The sequence below is a fragment of the Clupea harengus genome, chromosome 6 (assembly GCF_900700415.2).
Source record: "Clupea harengus chromosome 6, Ch_v2.0.2, whole genome shotgun sequence".
Classification (NCBI taxonomy): Eukaryota; Metazoa; Chordata; class Actinopteri; order Clupeiformes; family Clupeidae; genus Clupea; species Clupea harengus.
In genome coordinates this window covers 5843391-5860890 of record NC_045157.1, presented here as the reverse complement: position 1 = coordinate 5860890, position 17500 = coordinate 5843391, and the positions used below count along the sequence as shown (strand labels likewise).

The window sequence follows — 17500 nt, the reverse complement described above, 5'->3', positions numbered from 1 at the left end:
TCACATTACAACAGCAACAAAAGGACGCCAAAAAACCTCCAGGTGTCACGTGTACATAATAACCAGTTCAACTAGATTCATCATTAAATATTTAAACCTTTAGGCATTTCTGTAAATTGCTTTGCATGCATTAAACATCCCCCCCCCCCACACACACACACACACATACACATACACACACACACATACACATACACACATACACACACACACACACACACACACACACACACACACACACACACACACACACACACACACACACACACACACACACACACACACACACACACACATCACAGACACACACACACACACACACACATACACACACAGACACACACACACACACACACACACACATACACACACACACACAGACACACACACACACACACACACACACACACACACACACACACACACACAGACACACACACACACACACACACACACACACACACACACACACACACACACACACACACACACACACACACACACACACAAGTGCATCACAGACAGCACAACAACACCTCCTCTTCATCTGCAGGCAGAATGTTAGGTTAATTGCTATTTGTTGTCAAATATATTCAGTTCAGATAAGACAACTAGGTGGTCGGGGGCACGGTGGCACAAGCCGACAAGTCCCCCCACTTACGGGCTTCATTGCCCGCGGGGACACAGGTTCAAGTCTGGCCTGATGTCATTTCCCAATCCTTCCCCCACCTCTTCTCCGCCTCGCTTCCTATCATAACTTCACTGTCCTGTCCAAATAAAGGCATAAAAAGCCTTAAAAAGGTAACTAGGTGGTCTGCCTTAAGTGTCTAAACCAAAAGGAAACTGAATGTAATGAGAGAATCTGCAGGAATATAGAAAGTGTGATCTTTTACCTCTTCTGACCTCAAGGGGACACTGTCTGACCAAGCATTGATAACATTGGCAGCAACAATATCACATAATTAGAGGTTTTTTTTCATGAAAAAAATCCCTTCATGGCCTTAAACTGGCTTGAATGTAACTATACGTTTACATTTGTGGAGATATGAATATGCAAATTAGCCACACCTGTCCTCTCCTCTGATAGTTGTCGTTTCGACGTATCCTTATGCTAATGATATGCAAAGCCCCAGCCCTGCAAATTGACCGGATTGGTTCCTTAGATATGTGACATTTGACACCCAGGCGGTCTGATTCAGTGTTTTTGGTCATTGCTACACAGCAGTGGAAATACCCAGCCGTGGCGCTGACTTCTCATTGCTCATGATATGTCTGTATCTTATTAAAACAAACAAACAAACAAAAAACACAACATAGGCATGTTGATAAGGTTAAAAACTTGATTTTACTGGAGGGGGTCTTTAATGATAGTGCAATGCCTCCACCTTTGCTCTTGAGTAATTGGTTAATTCACATAAACGGTGCAATGGGAGGACAGTGCTTGAATGGATGGGGAGATATGTGCACAAATGCATCCTGGATATGTTAATATCAAAATGGCTTCACGAGTAATCCACATCTGGGTTATGTAATCTGTCTTTGTAAAATTAAAATCATTAAGATCAAACTCAGTAGTTTCACAAAGAATCTTTATATTTAAAATGGTTTAAAATATTTACAAGCAATGGGGTTTCTATGTACTTCAGTTATTGTCACTGCACGATCTAATGGTCATGTAGTCCATTATAATGGCAATTTTATCTAGAGATGCATTTCTGCCAGAAAATGCAAAGTGTGATTTGTGTGATTGCAGCAGAGCTTACTAGCCCTTGCCCAGCAAAGGGCAGATTATAGACTAAATATAATGTGGAATACAGCACACAGTAGGTGCTATGATTAATAAAACTGTATTCAAATGTAGTTGACAGTTTACATTTATTTTGTACAATAAAGATTCATAACTAACTTAGATCAAGGGCATCATCTGCTCATTTATCATACGTTCATGTGTTAAAGGATTAAAGTGTTAGAAAATTCTACCCATCCTCCATGCTTTAAGTTTAAAGAATGCCAAAAGTAGGCTACCTAGATTACTTTGAAATGCTCCAAGTCAATGTCACAACGGTACAATAAGTGTAAATGAAGGTACAGACAAATTGTTTCATTTTTGAAAATTCTGAATATTTTATTGGACTAACAAGCTACACTGAGTGACTAAAGAAACCCACGTCGTTGAGAATGAGTCTACTTGGCTGTTTTGTGTTTAATTGACATTAAGTACGTGTCAAAAGCAAAGTTTGACTGTTTAGACAATAATGTGTTTCTAATATAAGAAATATGGTTAAATTGTTAACTCGTTCAATTAAACCATTCAACCAATTTGAAAAGAAGAGAAAACATGGCGTATGAAACCCTCTGTTACAGATCTACAGGGTTTCATTAGAACTGGGGATGAGTGTGGCCATGTGACTACAATAATAGTACTTTTACCTTATTTGACAGCAGATGTGACACTGATTCATCAAATGGGAAAACGTACAAGTTTGTTATTATTGGGGTGTATAGTATATATAGAGTCTAGTTCAGACTACCGGTGTCAAGCTATCCGTCACTTTTAATGATTTAAAGTTTCTTTTCTTCTTCTCTTTTAAAGTCAGTTTCTTTGGACTTGGCTGTTCTTAGGTTTACAGTGTCCATCGACTTCAGTTCACTCTATTTGAAGTTATTTGTGTGAATGTCCTTTATATATATATATATATATATATATATTAGTATTATTATTATTTACACCATTTCAGTTTTAAAATACCCTACCACACCTAAAAGACCCATACAGAAAGAATTCACAAAATCTATCAACCCAATTTTGAGAAATCTATGTTGAAAGTCTGACCTAGTCTAAAGGCCACAGACATTTTGCCCTGTATCTCGATTTTAAACCATAATAAATACATCAATGCACTTTTAGAATACACTTCCACACCTGAAAGAGCGATAGACAAAGAATGAACAAAATATATTGACACATTTTAGAGAGATCCTTTTAAACTCTGGTCCGATGTCATAGACGGTGACATTTCCCTCTCTCGAAGGGAAAGCATAATATATCAGCCTGTCTTCCTATGAACTGTATTGCTTAGCCTGTCAAAGACATGGTGCTTCATTACAAATAATAGTACAATACTCTTTCCCAGGACTGTGTGTGAAGGTGAGTCTTTATTTGAATAATTGCAGTCAATATGAGACGATGCTTGGTGTATTTAATCACAAGTAAGGTGTGTTTACGTTTAAGGTTTGAGATTCTAGAAATAGCATTGTAGTTAACTGAAATTAATTATGATGACTACTCTACTACTAGGATCTTAAACATTTTAAGGTGGAAACACCTTAGACTACTTGGTGATTTAACACACCCAAAGTTCAAATAGAACTTCAAGACTTTTTCAAACAAACCCTTCACACACGAATGGTCCTGGGCAAGAGGAGTATCTTTGAACTCCAGCCGGACATGTAAACGTAATGGCGAGTTACAAAAGCATACTGTATTGGCTGGGAATGGAACCCAGTGCTAACCACTGTAGCACAAATACTATAGCACAATAGTGCACCACATGTATTACCATGGTATGCCAAACACCTGAAAATCTCTGACAACAGCTAGACATTTAACCTTAATGGTGTGGATGAAATTGAAATTAGCGCTTCGCGCTCTATAATCTTTCATTTAAGGTTCGGGAAAATCTCTGATACGCAGCCAGATACAGTATGTAAGCTTAATGGCGCGACTGAAATAGCCAGCTATGCCAGCTACCATCGGGGTACCTAGTGTACAGCTGGCAGAGCGAGTGACATCACAATAGTTGAACGTTCCACCATTCATTTCAATGGAAAAAATAGGGATGAAAAACGACAATAATAAAAGAACAACAGGAGTCACTGCAACCATTCTTACAAGAGCATTACATGATATCATGACAGACATGGCAGGGCTGGAGTGGTGTCGATATCTCAAAAGTGCAGGTACAGAAGCTGCGCTAAAAATGGCTGAAATAAGAATAAAGATAGCAATAGTTACGTATATACAATAAACTAGTCTATATGAAAATGCATAGTTTATATTAGTCAAATGTGTGTGTGTGTGTGTGTAAATGGTGAATCTTTAGAAAACAAATTTGTCCAGACAACATTTGATTTATACTTGCGAATCAACTATTACATCAGCAAAACATCCCTATGTGATCTTTGTTTGATTGCTCTCACTGAGCTGTTTATCCATACCACATACCTTACTGCCACAGTCTCCCAGTACATATGGAATTGCACACACACAATATTTCATTATATTCAGTCTAATAAAATATTCTTTTTTGGCATATGTGAATAAAAAGATATATCAATTCCTGACTAACTTGGTCAATATAAATGAATCAAAATGTCATTGCAACATAAAATCACAGTCAATCAGATGCTATTTTAGATTCACATTCTTGCTCTAAGTGTCCCCTAATATGTATTGAGGTCTAGTCAACCATAAGAAAACATTGATCCTGCACAGGCTTTGTACTTAAAATAACACATGATGGTGAGCAGTATTACCCAGAAATATTAGTATCTTACAGGACTCTCTAAAGTACTGGCTTTTTCTAAACTTTTTAAACTTCCACTGGGGTAAAAAGAAAGCTTTATCTTCCTTCAATAAGATCATTACGTGGGACTGAACGAGTCCTCCACAACTCCATTACTCCCACACCTGAAAATAAACATCCAACTAAAGTCTGACTTTAAATGTGAACACGAAAACAATTAATCATAAACCAAACAGACAGAGACAGACAAATATGAAAAGGGTGGTGTCGTACGCAATACATACATATACATGGCTATACATAGAACCACTACATTCATGCAGCCCAGGTCATCTTGTGCTCAGACCGCATACACTCGGTCCTCCCAGCAGTCACTTTCTTAAAAACGTTTTAATAAATAACAGATAAACAGAGTTATATAGGAAACCAGAAATGATAACAGAAAACTGTAAGTGCCTTTCAATATCATTGCATACGCTATTGGTACTATACATTATGATCAGCATTTACACCTCAGACACTTTAAATCAAATTTGTATCTTACACTTTATTTATTTCAAAAGCAGTCTCTTAAAATATCTTTCTCGGTTTGGTAAAACACATGGGACATACCATGGATATCATGAGTATGATTCACAGAGTGAGTGTTATTGCCATAGCTTATACCTTTACCTGGACATGTTACGAAAGCTAAAATACCTTCAACTGTGACAAAACTACACTGTGTCCCTTATAGGACACCATAATCAGAAATATTGTCTGAATAATATAATAAATATACTTCCTGTTTATTTTTGTAATTGTAAATCTGTATACAGTGTAGTTACATTGATAACATCCACAAAGACAACATATGAATGACAATGTAAAACAGCTCAAATAAAGACAAAAGGACCAGACATAGGAGACACACCAAACCCAAATGACTGCATATAACAAAGAAAAAAAAAACAATTGTTACAATGGACATTTCCCTTTGAGAGTGACACCACAGTATTGTTCGCCGGCAGCTTCCTGCCTTGTAGACACGGAGAGTCCACTGAGTCCACGTCATCCATGTTTGATTTTCTTCTCCGAGAGGCAGCAGTGAGCTCCTCGGAGCCGCTGTCAGTGGTGCCGGCTGACCCGGCGGGTCCGCCCCTCCTGTCACTCGCAGCGTATGGGGCCCAGGCTGAGTTTGTCGCTGAGTTTCTGAATGAGAAAGGACAGCTCCTCTGTGGCCTGGGACTTATCCTCCAACAGCTCGTAGCGCAAGCTGGAGATGTCCTGCTTGATCTCCTTCAGTTCGCCTAGACAGGAAAATAACAGGAAATAACTCACTCTCAAGACTTGAACTCCACTAGACTGCTCTAGTAAACTATTCAGTTTGTAAGGCAGGAATTAAGCTATGGCCTAATAGCTTACTGCATAGTACATGTACACCACATATGCTATTTTACCGTCAGATACCTGATTTTAACTGTATGGCAAAACTGTTCTGCATGCAGTCTTTGCCTAAAACCACAAGAGCCACACATACATGACAAAACATGCAATTTAAGGGCTTTAGCTGCCATTTATTACATCAGTCCATGAGAAATAAGAAAACATAACATCACGTGTGACCTTGAAATGACAAATTGAACTGACCTTCGTTGACCTCGTCATTCTCCTTATCGACTTGTGCTTTCAAAACGTAGCGCTTAATGAGCCGTTTCATGATTTGCTGTGGGAACAAGTATGACATGACAGAGGTGGTGAAATGAATGAAAACAGACTAGAACAGCTTCGTCTTCATGGTATCTTAAAAATTTGCGATGTTGCCGCTATCTTACCTGATAGCGTGTGGGCTGGTTAAGGATGCTGTTGAAACTCTGTGACTCTGCGATGCGGATGTTTGATTGGGTAAAGAGGTTTAACTGCGAATGTAGAAAACACCAGTTGGTAATGTGTGGATAATATTCTATGTGTGACCATTCTGGTCAGTGTGCTAATTACATCGACAACCAAGAGGAATATAAACAAACACACACACACACACACACACACACACACACACACACACACACACACACACACACACACACACACACACACACACACACACACACACACACCTGACCTATGCCTGATACTGAGCTTGTGAAATGAGGCATAACACCCCAAGTCATGATATTAGAAATCAATCACCAGTAGAAAAATGATGGCAGCATTACATGCTCAGGTTGTCTTTGAGGATAAAATGCTTTTCATTTCTCTCCCCCTTTCTATTCAATTAGTCCCTTGAAATAAGGCAATTAGGGGATAATGCGTTGGTTAAACGACGGAATAAGGCCTGGACAGGAGATGGATCATTGTAATGTTGTTAAGCCTCATGTGTGAGGACATGTGAATGAACTGCTTTAAACAGAGGAATCATCCCTCTCACCGATGCTAACCACATCTGCTGAGCCCACCATCACAAAGGGTTACCATTCACCTCTCTCACAAAATAAACCATATTGACTTTGTCTTCGGGCACTAATAGAGCTGCACCAGTTTTTTGGTGTTTTTTTTTCCTTTCTTCTACAGCACTTAAAACCAATTGCATTGTTTTCCTGGGGACAAACCCCAATGCTTTTTTTTAACACAGGGGATACAACCTGCTACATTTATTGTAGCAATAGATTATCATGCAGGACTAGGCTTCAGCTCCGAATGGTGTAAGGCCTTAAGGGATAGAGCTGAAGCAGATCTAATAGATGCATTACCTGCGACTCCAACAGAATAACAGTACATCCCCACAGGAGCACAGACACATACCACAGATCCACTGGGGGAAAAAACAAACCAAACAAATAAACAAAAACTCAAATGGGCTTCCAAGTGCTTCTTATTGGGAGCAGACATCTACCACAGATCCACAGGGGGGAAAAAAACAAACGAACCAACCACAAAAACCTACTGAAATGAGCTTTCAAGGTGGGGTTGGGGAGGTCACATGTGCTTCTTACTGGGTGCAGACATGTACCACAGATCCACAGGCAAAAAAAAAAACATCTACAAAAAACTGAAATGAACTTTCAAGGGGGGAGGGGGGGTGTTGGGGAGGTCACATGTGCTTCTTACATGTGCTGCCTACACCACAACCACACACACACACACACACACACACAACCACACACACACACACACACACACACACACACACACACACACACACACACACACACACACACACACACACACACACACACTATCCACCATGTTCATACCCTGGACTTGGAGCTGTCCATCCCCAGCTCCACGTCCTTCTTCATGCTCCTCCTTTTGCAGCGCAGGCAGCCGATGAGGCGCCTGATGCCCTGGAAGAAGCACTTGGGGCTGGGCACGATGCTGTAGGGTGGAGGGAGAGTCTTCCCGTTGTCAAAGTAGGACAGCCATAGCTTAGAGCGGGCAAACTTCCACTCCACGTCTGCATCGTTCTGTTGGGCAGTCAGAACAAACACTCAGCGAGGCTCTCGCTTCGAACAGGGGGGGCTAAGATGACACCCCCCTCACCCACATCTTACTAAAATGGCGGCCATCTAGCCACACTGTTTTGCCAAACACATTGATTATTATTGCAGCAAACATCCAATGTCACTACTGTTTCCACATGACTTGATTAATTCGGAGGATTAGCGTTCACACTCAGGATAATCTGTTTGGAAATGTCTCCTTTTCCAAGGACATTCCTTAGCTGAGTTTGGTTACCCATAATGAGATATCACCTTGGTATCAATCAGATATCAACCATGGGAAAACACAAATCATAACTTAGAATCACATCACAGAAAATCCTCACTTAAATTCTGTTCATTTGTTTATGTACATAGTCTCTTGGAGCTCATCTGGTGGAGCAAAGTGTTAACACCAAAGTGATGGATTCAACGCCCAAGGATTAGACATATAGATCAAATTGTATACCTGTACAATACGGCAAGCCCGTTTGGATAAAAGCATCTGCTAAATGACAGAATGTTATGTATGGCAAATGTAAAGGCTTGGTGTCTGACCTCTATCTCCTGATAGGAGCTGTTGATCATGGCGATGAGCATGTTCAGTAGTACCACCACCATGGTGACGTTGTAAATCCCGTAGAGCACGTAGCCGATGTTCTCAATGAACTTATGGTCATATTTCAGCACCACAGAGGACACCTCTGACAGGCCAAAAATAGACCAGAACAGGGTCTTAAAACTCTCCTCCACCCTGGAGTGAGAGAGGAGAGAGAGAGAGAGAGAGAGAGAGAGAGAGAGAAAAGAAAGGAACACAGAGAGAGAGTGTGTGTGTGAGAAAGAGAGAAAGAGAAAGAGAAAGAGAGAGAGAGCGAGAGATGATCACCAGTGTTAAGTCTTTGATGAATGACAGGCTAGCAGAAGTCAAACTCAGCATGTTAAAGAGGGTACATCACACACACATGATGGCAGTGTCTGGAGGTCTGACAGTCTGCTATTAATCAGATCCAACATAAATATCTGAGGAAGCCATTCAAACAGCGGATTAGATTTATGACTGACTGGGGGACTGGATTCATATCCTTGAGACTCGAGGCTAGAAATTACCCTACATCAATTGGGTTTTGACTGTTTCATTTTCTTAATGTTTGTTTGCTTGCTTTTTGTTTTCCTTTGTGTTTCTTTCTTAGCCCCCCTCTCTCTTCTTCTCTTTCTTACTGTCTCAAGATGAAAAAAGATGAAAAACATTTCAGGACAGTGTGAGTCCATCCTTTTCCTGACTGCTTGAGCAGCAGGTAATATGAAAGAGGAGTTTGGCACACTGTGAAATTACTTAGTTTGCTCGAGACTCAGTCGCTTAACGATATTCTCCCAGTTCCTCTTCGGTGACTGACTGTGGCCAGTGCAGCAGTTCTGAGTGACCGGCAGCACAACAAGTAGTGTCGGTTTGTCTCTCTTCCTCATTCCAAAAAAGTCAGCATTTATGTGGTAGACCTTTAATGTCAAGTGAGCAGTTCCATTTCCCAAGACAGAGGTGCTATGTAAAAAAACCGACCTTCTACTATTTCCTATATACATATATATGGAAGTCATATTTTGAAGTAAAACTACAATCACATCCCTCATACATAATGCATGTGATCTGAACTCACACAAAGTCATTCATTCATTAATCGGCCAAACATGTTTGGGACCGAAAGGTTTCACAGTATGATGTTAATCAAAACAAGAGGCTGGCATGGTCTGTCACTCACGTGGTGAAGGCGGGGTTTACTTTGGCACCCAAGTAGTACGAGTAGAGGATGAACATGCCGATCATGAACGCCAGGAAGACCATGATGAAGAGGACCATGAACTTGAAGATGTCCTTGACTGTGCGGCCCAGTGAGATCTGGAGTGGTCCGAAGCTCTCGTTGGCAGGGAGGATGTAGGCGATGCGAGTGAAACTCAGCACCACGGCGATGGCGTAGAGACCCTCAGAGATGAGCTGAGGGTCCGAGGGAAGCCATTTGTCCCTGGCTTTAAGGAAAAAGAAAAATACTCTTTAAAGACAGCATGTTTTAATATAACCAAACCCAGTGTTAACCCATTGAAGACTGAGACCTGGTAGTCATTTTTCAGGTAGTTTGACATGCCTTGACATTATTACATCTCACAAATCAATTTGATTCAGCACAAACTCTGATAGATATTGTAAATAAAAAAAACACATACTGAATGCTGGCGGCATTGCCAACCCCAAAGTGTTAACTTTTTTTTTAAAGATTTATTTTTGGGCTTTTTGCCTTTAATCAGATAGGATAGTGAAGGTTTTGACAGGATATGAGCAGGAGAGAGGAGGTAGGGAGTGGGATCGGGAAATGACCGCGGGTCGGATTCGAACCCGAGTCCCCGTGGGCGTTCAAGCCCGTTCATGGTCGGGGCTGCTGCTTGAGCCACAGCTCCCCCCAAAGTGTTAACTTGTGATTTATCCAGTCATTGACCATTGCATCAATAAACACAGAATTACTGGACATCACATAAGCATGAGCATGTTTGCTTGAAGGTGATGATATAAGTCTTTGTCTTGTAGCGCTTGTTTCTCTTACTGAGGTAAGAGAGGCGGTTTTGAGCTGTTTTGTAATGTGGAGAAACATTCTGTGCATGGAGCTATGATGTAGATGTTTTTCTTGACACTGGGTGTTCGATTTGATCCTGAATCCACCATCTTCGTGTCTTTATCTCCTCTTAAAATCAATGCACTGAATGGGGCTTTTCTCCCTCTCTCTCTCTCTCTCTCTCTCTCTCCCTCCCCCCCCCCCCACCCCTCCTCTCTCTCTCTCTCTCTCTCTCTCTTGACTTACCATAGGTGAAATATTGTATGTCAGGTGGGAGGGTCACCATGGAAAGGTCAGGTGCTGTGATGTTCTCATCGACATACTCCTGTGCTTTCATGGCCTGGAGGAAGGCGAAGAACCGGGCGGTAAAAGCCGCAATGAAAATTGAAAGCATGCCGAAATCTAGAACATTCCACAGCTGAAGGATGTACTCCCTGGGGCCTTCTGTCCAGAGCTCCTTACACTCCGACCACATCATCCCTGCGAGAGGTAAGAGATAAACACACACACACACACACACACACACACACACACACACACTCTCAGTGCGACATTCACAGGAAGAAAAAAAAGTGAACTGCTAAAAGGGATTGGTCTTCCCCTCTATCCATTTCAAACACTTACACTTTACCCAATCACTCCGGGGAATCACAGCCCAGACAGATCAATACGGTCACGATCAAGCGGACTCTTTATCCATTCGCACCTTTGTCATGGGTTCCTGTGTGTGCATCGAATCTTGCATTGAATCGAGATCATGAGATATCCGCTGCACTCTGACATCTTATGTTTTTATGTGAACATGTATTTGTGATAAATTGTGATCACTCGTTGGGTATTGGTTGAAAATCTTTTATAAAATATGTGTTGGATCAATATTGGAGGGATTGGGTACATACCAATCTACCTCCTAGAAACTCATGGAGATGTTTTGCTTGACTGGCCAACGTTATCAGGAAATTATCCTTGAGCAACGTCAAGCAGTAGTCAGAGAGTCAGAGAGTGATGTTTTAGCCTCGGCAAAACGCTGTGAGATTCTTCACTGGGAATGTTCCAGACTTTACCTTTCATTGTAAGCTCTTCAACACAGTACTTTAATCTCATGTTTAGCCTTGAGTTGTGCTGCTAATTAAAACTTAGCGTTCATCAATGACTAGATGAGCATGAACATGAATGACTTTAGATGCTTTGCTGCCTAAATAGCACTTATACAGATAATAAGTGTCAGGTTATTCAAATAAAGTGAAAGCTCGCTTTAATAGTCACAATGACACATCATTAAAATGTTTCACTTTAAGTGTGCTTCTTTCCACAGAAATAAGCCCCTGCTGTCCTGTCCTGGCAGCACCGATAAAAAGGATTGCTGGATCGGCTAGCCTCTTCACATTAGATTAGGATGATGCAATGTATGGATGGGGGCTTAATCTTCCCTTAAGACCTTTACATATTATCTGGCTCTCTGTCACTGTCGATGGCTACACTTGGCCTCATGTCCAATGCAAAGGTAGGCTGAGCTCCTCTGTCTGTTAGCGAGGATCAGGTGGGCATTTATGTGTTTTTTACCGTCCTTTAAAAACAACATCATTACTCTCCTGGGACTCAATGCCTCCTTGGATCGGATAATTAGATGATAGATGGATACTTTATTAATCCCGAGGGAAATTCAGGTCATCATGGTCATCATGTAGACTACAAACTACAGAGGAATCGGCAGGTTAACTATTTTCTACAATTGTGGCAACATAGTAATTCCTCTGTATTTTATCGTTGTACATTTGAATTGATTTGTAGGTGTTAGTAAAGGTGATACGTTTAAAAGATTGTGATCTATATAAATGAACCCTACCAACTAATAGGGGCTGCTAATAAAGATCAGGTACTATTGCATCCTGTACTTTTAACACTCACTTCACCTACATCTTAAATTTGCTGATGACACCACCGTGATCGGGCTCATATCAGAAGATGACGAATCAGCGTACAGGGATGAAGTACAGAAACTGACAGTGTGGTGCTCAGACAACAATCTGTCACTGAACACCACAAAAACGAAAGAATTAATTCTGGACTACAGAAGGCAAAGTGCAGTTCCGGCCCCACTCTACATCAACGGGGACTGTGTGGAGAAGGTCCACACCTTCAGATTCCTAGGAGCCAATTTATCAGATGACCTCTCATGGTCTGTCAACACCTCAGAGACAGTAAAAAAGGCACAGCAGCGACTACACTTCCTGAGAGTACTCAGGAAAAACAACCTGGAGTGTAAACTGATGGTGGCCTTCTACCGCACCACTATCGAAAGTGTACTAACCTACTGCATCTCGGCGTGGTACTCAGGTTGCACCGCAGCAGACAAGAGAGCCCTCCAAAGGGTCATCAACACAGCACAAAAAATCACTGGCTGCTCACTGCCCTCCCTGGAATCCATTGCCCGCTCCCGCTACCTTAGCAGGGCCAATAACATCTTAAAAGACTCCTCTCACCCAGGCCACCACCTGTTTACTCTCCTGCCCTCAGGCAGACGGTACAGATCCTTTAGAGCAAGGACCACGCGTCTTAAGAACAGTTTTTACCCGACAGCCATCAGAACTCTAAATACCGACATGCACTAAACACTAAGCACTTTATTGACTACAAGTCACATACCATCTCAGTCACCTTACACATGTGCATAAACAAAGCTGTATTAATTGATGTATTTATTGAAGTACTTTGGTCTATGCCACCGCACTTTGTTCTACTCTTAATGTATATACTGTATATATTTTTTGGGGGGCTGTTTTTGGATAGTTGTAGTATTGTTATGTTATATGTTGTTGTTGTGTTATATGTTGTCCCTCGTCACACCAACAGGAGAAGCACTCAAAATTTCGTTGTATAAATACAATGACAATAAAGGCTTTTCTATCTATTCTATTCTATCTATCTGTCATTAAAATGACAAACTGTTTTTGTTTGCATCGGACAAAACTGGTGAAAACTTCTTCTGTGGCCAAATGGTGTGAATGTGTGTTCCCTCTCTCTCTCCCTCTCCCTCTCTCTATCCCTCTCTCTCTCTCTATCACTCTCTCTCTCCCCCTCTCTCTATCTCTCTCTCTCTCACCCATCCTCCCATAATCCAACTGGGTAATTCAGCGTGATTGATTTGGGCTCGTTCGTTTGCCTCGTTCCTGACGATGCTGTCGATGAGGAGCGCAAGAAGGTGTTAATGAGTGCTAGATAATGGATGGCAACCTCACCTGCCACCCACACCATGATGAGAATCTCTGTCCAGGAGAAGCGCGTGGTCTTGACCCGGAAGATCTGCAGGGGGTGGTCGGTGACGGTCACGTTGGGCATCGTGGTGATGCCCTCGAAGCGGTCCGAGGCGTTGAACACCAGCAGGCCCAGAAAGATGACGAAGGAGCAGGCGTGCGCCACAAACTTCATGAAGGGACTGCGGAGCACCTTTCCCAGCTGTGTGTGTGTGTGTGTGTGTGTAGGGGGGGGGGGGAGACAAATAACAACAGGTTTTTAATGAGTCTGTTTGATTTCAGAGCAGAAGGAGAGGAGAGGCCAGCTCAAGGTTAATGAAGCACATTGTGGGGATGAAGGTGTCATTCATTACTAGTGGAAAAGTGAGTACCCAGTACACACACACATACACACACACACACTCTCTGCGGAGGGAAGAAACCATGTACATGTGCACAGTGAATATATAGTCTCACAGCTTTAAGACATAAACATGTCTGTCTGTCTGTCATATACTGTATGTACGTATAGAATATGCTGTGTGTGTAAGTGTGTATTAGTGTATGATAAGTACAAAAGTAAGACTGTATTTGGGGTTGATTTGTGGTGAATGAATGGACTGGGCAGATATGATGGGGTTGTCTGCATATTTGTGTGACGGTATCTGGTGTCTGTCTAAGAGCTGCATGGATGGAGGCAGCCTGGGTCACGGCTGATAACACTGAGTTCTGTGTCTAATATTACGCGTAATGAGAAATATGGTGCTTTGAATGGTTTGGTCAGGCCTTATCAGAAAAGTCTGAAGAATCTGTGTCACAATTGAATTTGCGAGACCTGCTGGCTGTCTCATGCAAGCAAAATATGTGCATCTCTCTCTCTCTCTCTCTCTCTCTCTCTCTCTCTGTTCTCTCTCTCTCACTCACTCTCTGTTCTCTCTCTCTCACTCATTCACTCTCTCTCTCTCACACACTCTGCTGGCTGTCTCTTTCAAGCAGAATATGTGCATCTCTCTCTCTCTCTCTCTCACTCTCTCTCTCTCTCTCTCACTCACTCTGCTGGCTGTCTCATGCAAGCAGAATATGTGCATCTCTCTCTCTCTCTCTCACTCACTCTCTCTCGCTCTCTCTCACTAACTCACTCTGCTGGCTGTCTCATTCAAGCAAAATATGTGCATCGTTTCCATTCGAAATGGAACTCTTGAAATGGGGTCTCTGTTGAAAATGTGTGCCACATCATGATTGCGAACATATAACCTTCAATATAACAAATAGGCCTGCACTACTCTAAACAGTCTCAGTTACATCAAATGTTCTCTTGTGTTCCAGGTTTAATCGTTTCACTCATCTCAAAAACGTCTCGAAGCCCAATACTGAACTCAAGAATACACCATAGAGAAAGGTTAATCAAGGATGTCCTGGTTTTACACAAGACTTAAACCAAACCTGCCTGCCTTTCTTGGTGACAGTAGACTTGACAGTAGTGATGACTGCGTGGGTAAGCATTCCACGCCACTGAGCTCTAAGGAAGGCCATTGGCTGAAAGCTGCACCCAATCACAGCACAGAGCGCAATAGAGAGATAAGGAATGCACTTCTTTCCCTAGCTGCTCACTAATCCTAAATTCAGAATGTATGTTTGTTCATTACATAAAACATCAGTGACACTGGCTTATTCAGTGAAAGAAGTGAAAGACCTTGGCTTTAGCTGTGTTTGCTCTGCTGCTGTCCCCTTGAAAATGTGTCTGAGAGATTGAAGTTGGAAAGTATGTAAGACAACTTTGAAAGACTTGAGAAAGAAAGTCAACATAGGCCTACTTAAAGTCACACTACACAACAAATAGTATGGCAAACCTCAGGTGTCGTTTCAGGTTGTTGTGCTCGTTTATGCGAAGTAGGCCTTCAATATGTAGTCAGAGCACTCTGCATCAGCATAATGACTAAGCACTCATCTGATTGTTTTGTATTCAAGAAACAATTGCCATGTCTTAAAAGCTTTGCAACACCATACTGTGAAGAAAAGAGTTTCTAAACCTGTGCATACATAAAAAAAACATCCATTGTAGCTTTTAATTAGCTCTAGATTTGTTATTGTCTCATTTTCGTCATAGTGCTGTATTGTAGTCTGGTATAATAACCCCAAGTCCATCTATTTTCTGTTGACAATACACGATGAATCATTCTGCTCGACCTGTTTTGTGCTCATCTGATATTCCAATTTGTTAGCGTTTGCTTTTGTTCTGTTCTGCGTAAATTCCTAGTTTCTGATATTAGGTACACACACATAATTGATAAGCACAACTGTTGTGGAACAGAATAAATTCCAATTCCTAGTTTCTGATATTAGGTACACAAGCATAATTGATTGAAGTACTACTGTTGTGGAACAGCATAAAGTCCATTACGTTGCTTCTTTATGATACATAACATTGTCTGGCTCATGCCCTTTCTTGTAAAACAGTGATGGTCTGCTCTAGGTACTGTGTATTTGAGCCAAGCACTCCTGAACTTTTACTTCAGACTGCCAAGAACCGTGCTCTCAAGGAATTGCTTATTAACTTCAAGTTGATGGTGGCCAATGCAGTAAGTACTCTGACGGCAGGTAGCCCCTGGCGCAGAGATAGGGAGGAGGACCCGTCATCATGCCAACGCTCATCAATAAAGCCAATGCCAGGCTTCTCAAAAATGCACTGTGATTAAAAACGTGCACTCCTGCTGGAGTGCAGGCACACAAGAGAATACAGTACCACGCAGATCTGCTGGAAGGGCACTCGTGTCGTGCAATAGACCGGTAAGGAGCATCCCATTATGGGCACCTAAATATGTGTATATTGAAAGTTTTTTTTTTGCTTTACTAGAAGAATGTTGGACAACAAGAGATGTAGATGGAGAGAGAAATAAAGAAAGGAGAGAGAGAATGAGAGAGAAACAGTGTGTGTGAGAGAGAGAGAGAGAGAGAGAGAGAGGGAGAGAAAGAGTGTGTGTGTGAGAGAGAGAGAGAGCTGCGTAGCATGACAGACTGAAAATGCTCACTGAAACAGTCCAACCTTAAACAGTTTTCTTAAAGAGTGTGTGTGAGTGAGAGAGAAAGAGAGAGAGCGTGTGTGTGTGTGTGTGTTGTGTGTGTGTGTGTGTATGAGAAAGAGAGAGAGAGCTGCGTGGCATGACAGAGTGAAAATGCTCACTGAAACAGTCCAACCTTAAACAGTTTTCTCAGAGGAATCTCCCTTGGCTGGCCAGCCTTCAGACAGCTCAATTACACTACAGGTGTATATACTGAATACACACTTATCCAGTTTCTTTAAATCGGTGTATTAGGTTATTTATCACTAACACACACTCACACAAAAATACAAAAACAAACACAGATACACATGCACATATGGAATCTCTATTTTCGTATGCAACAACCCTCTACTAAAATCAAAGACACACACACACAAAGGTGTTTCACTTAAACATCCTCACCCACTCTGCCATGCTGTGATTGTTGAATCCCCCCCCCCCCCCCACGCACATATACACAAGCAGTTTAACATGGGCACTCGCACTGCCAGCGTGGGCTGTGATCTTTTTTAATAGGAAAAGCTTTCAACCTTTTACACATTATGCTTAGAGCAGCTGAATGTTAATTTGACCCATAAATCTGTTTATGTAGCTGTGTACATAACACATAACAGAAGCATTCAT

At 41.7% G+C, this 17500-nt stretch overlaps 1 protein-coding gene across 1 annotated transcript in view; it reads right to left on the bottom strand.

Annotated features, from left to right (window-relative positions):
• Nucleotides 1-2099: 2099 nt before the first annotated feature.
• The window catches only part of trpc3 (transient receptor potential cation channel, subfamily C, member 3), a 30320-nt gene continuing 14919 nt past the window's right edge, over nucleotides 2100-17500 (bottom strand). Inside the window, exons 6-13 of the mRNA XM_031568845.2 lie at nucleotides 13821-14037; nucleotides 10828-11061; nucleotides 9739-10003; nucleotides 8543-8738; nucleotides 7760-7969; nucleotides 6341-6424; nucleotides 6156-6231; nucleotides 2100-5815 (exon numbers count right to left, since the gene is read on the bottom strand). Of these exons, the coding sequence (XP_031424705.1) occupies nucleotides 5673-5815; nucleotides 6156-6231; nucleotides 6341-6424; nucleotides 7760-7969; nucleotides 8543-8738; nucleotides 9739-10003; nucleotides 10828-11061; nucleotides 13821-14037 (1425 nt within the window). The 3' untranslated portion in view covers nucleotides 2100-5672. The remainder of the gene's footprint in view (nucleotides 5816-6155; nucleotides 6232-6340; nucleotides 6425-7759; nucleotides 7970-8542; nucleotides 8739-9738; nucleotides 10004-10827; nucleotides 11062-13820; nucleotides 14038-17500) is intronic.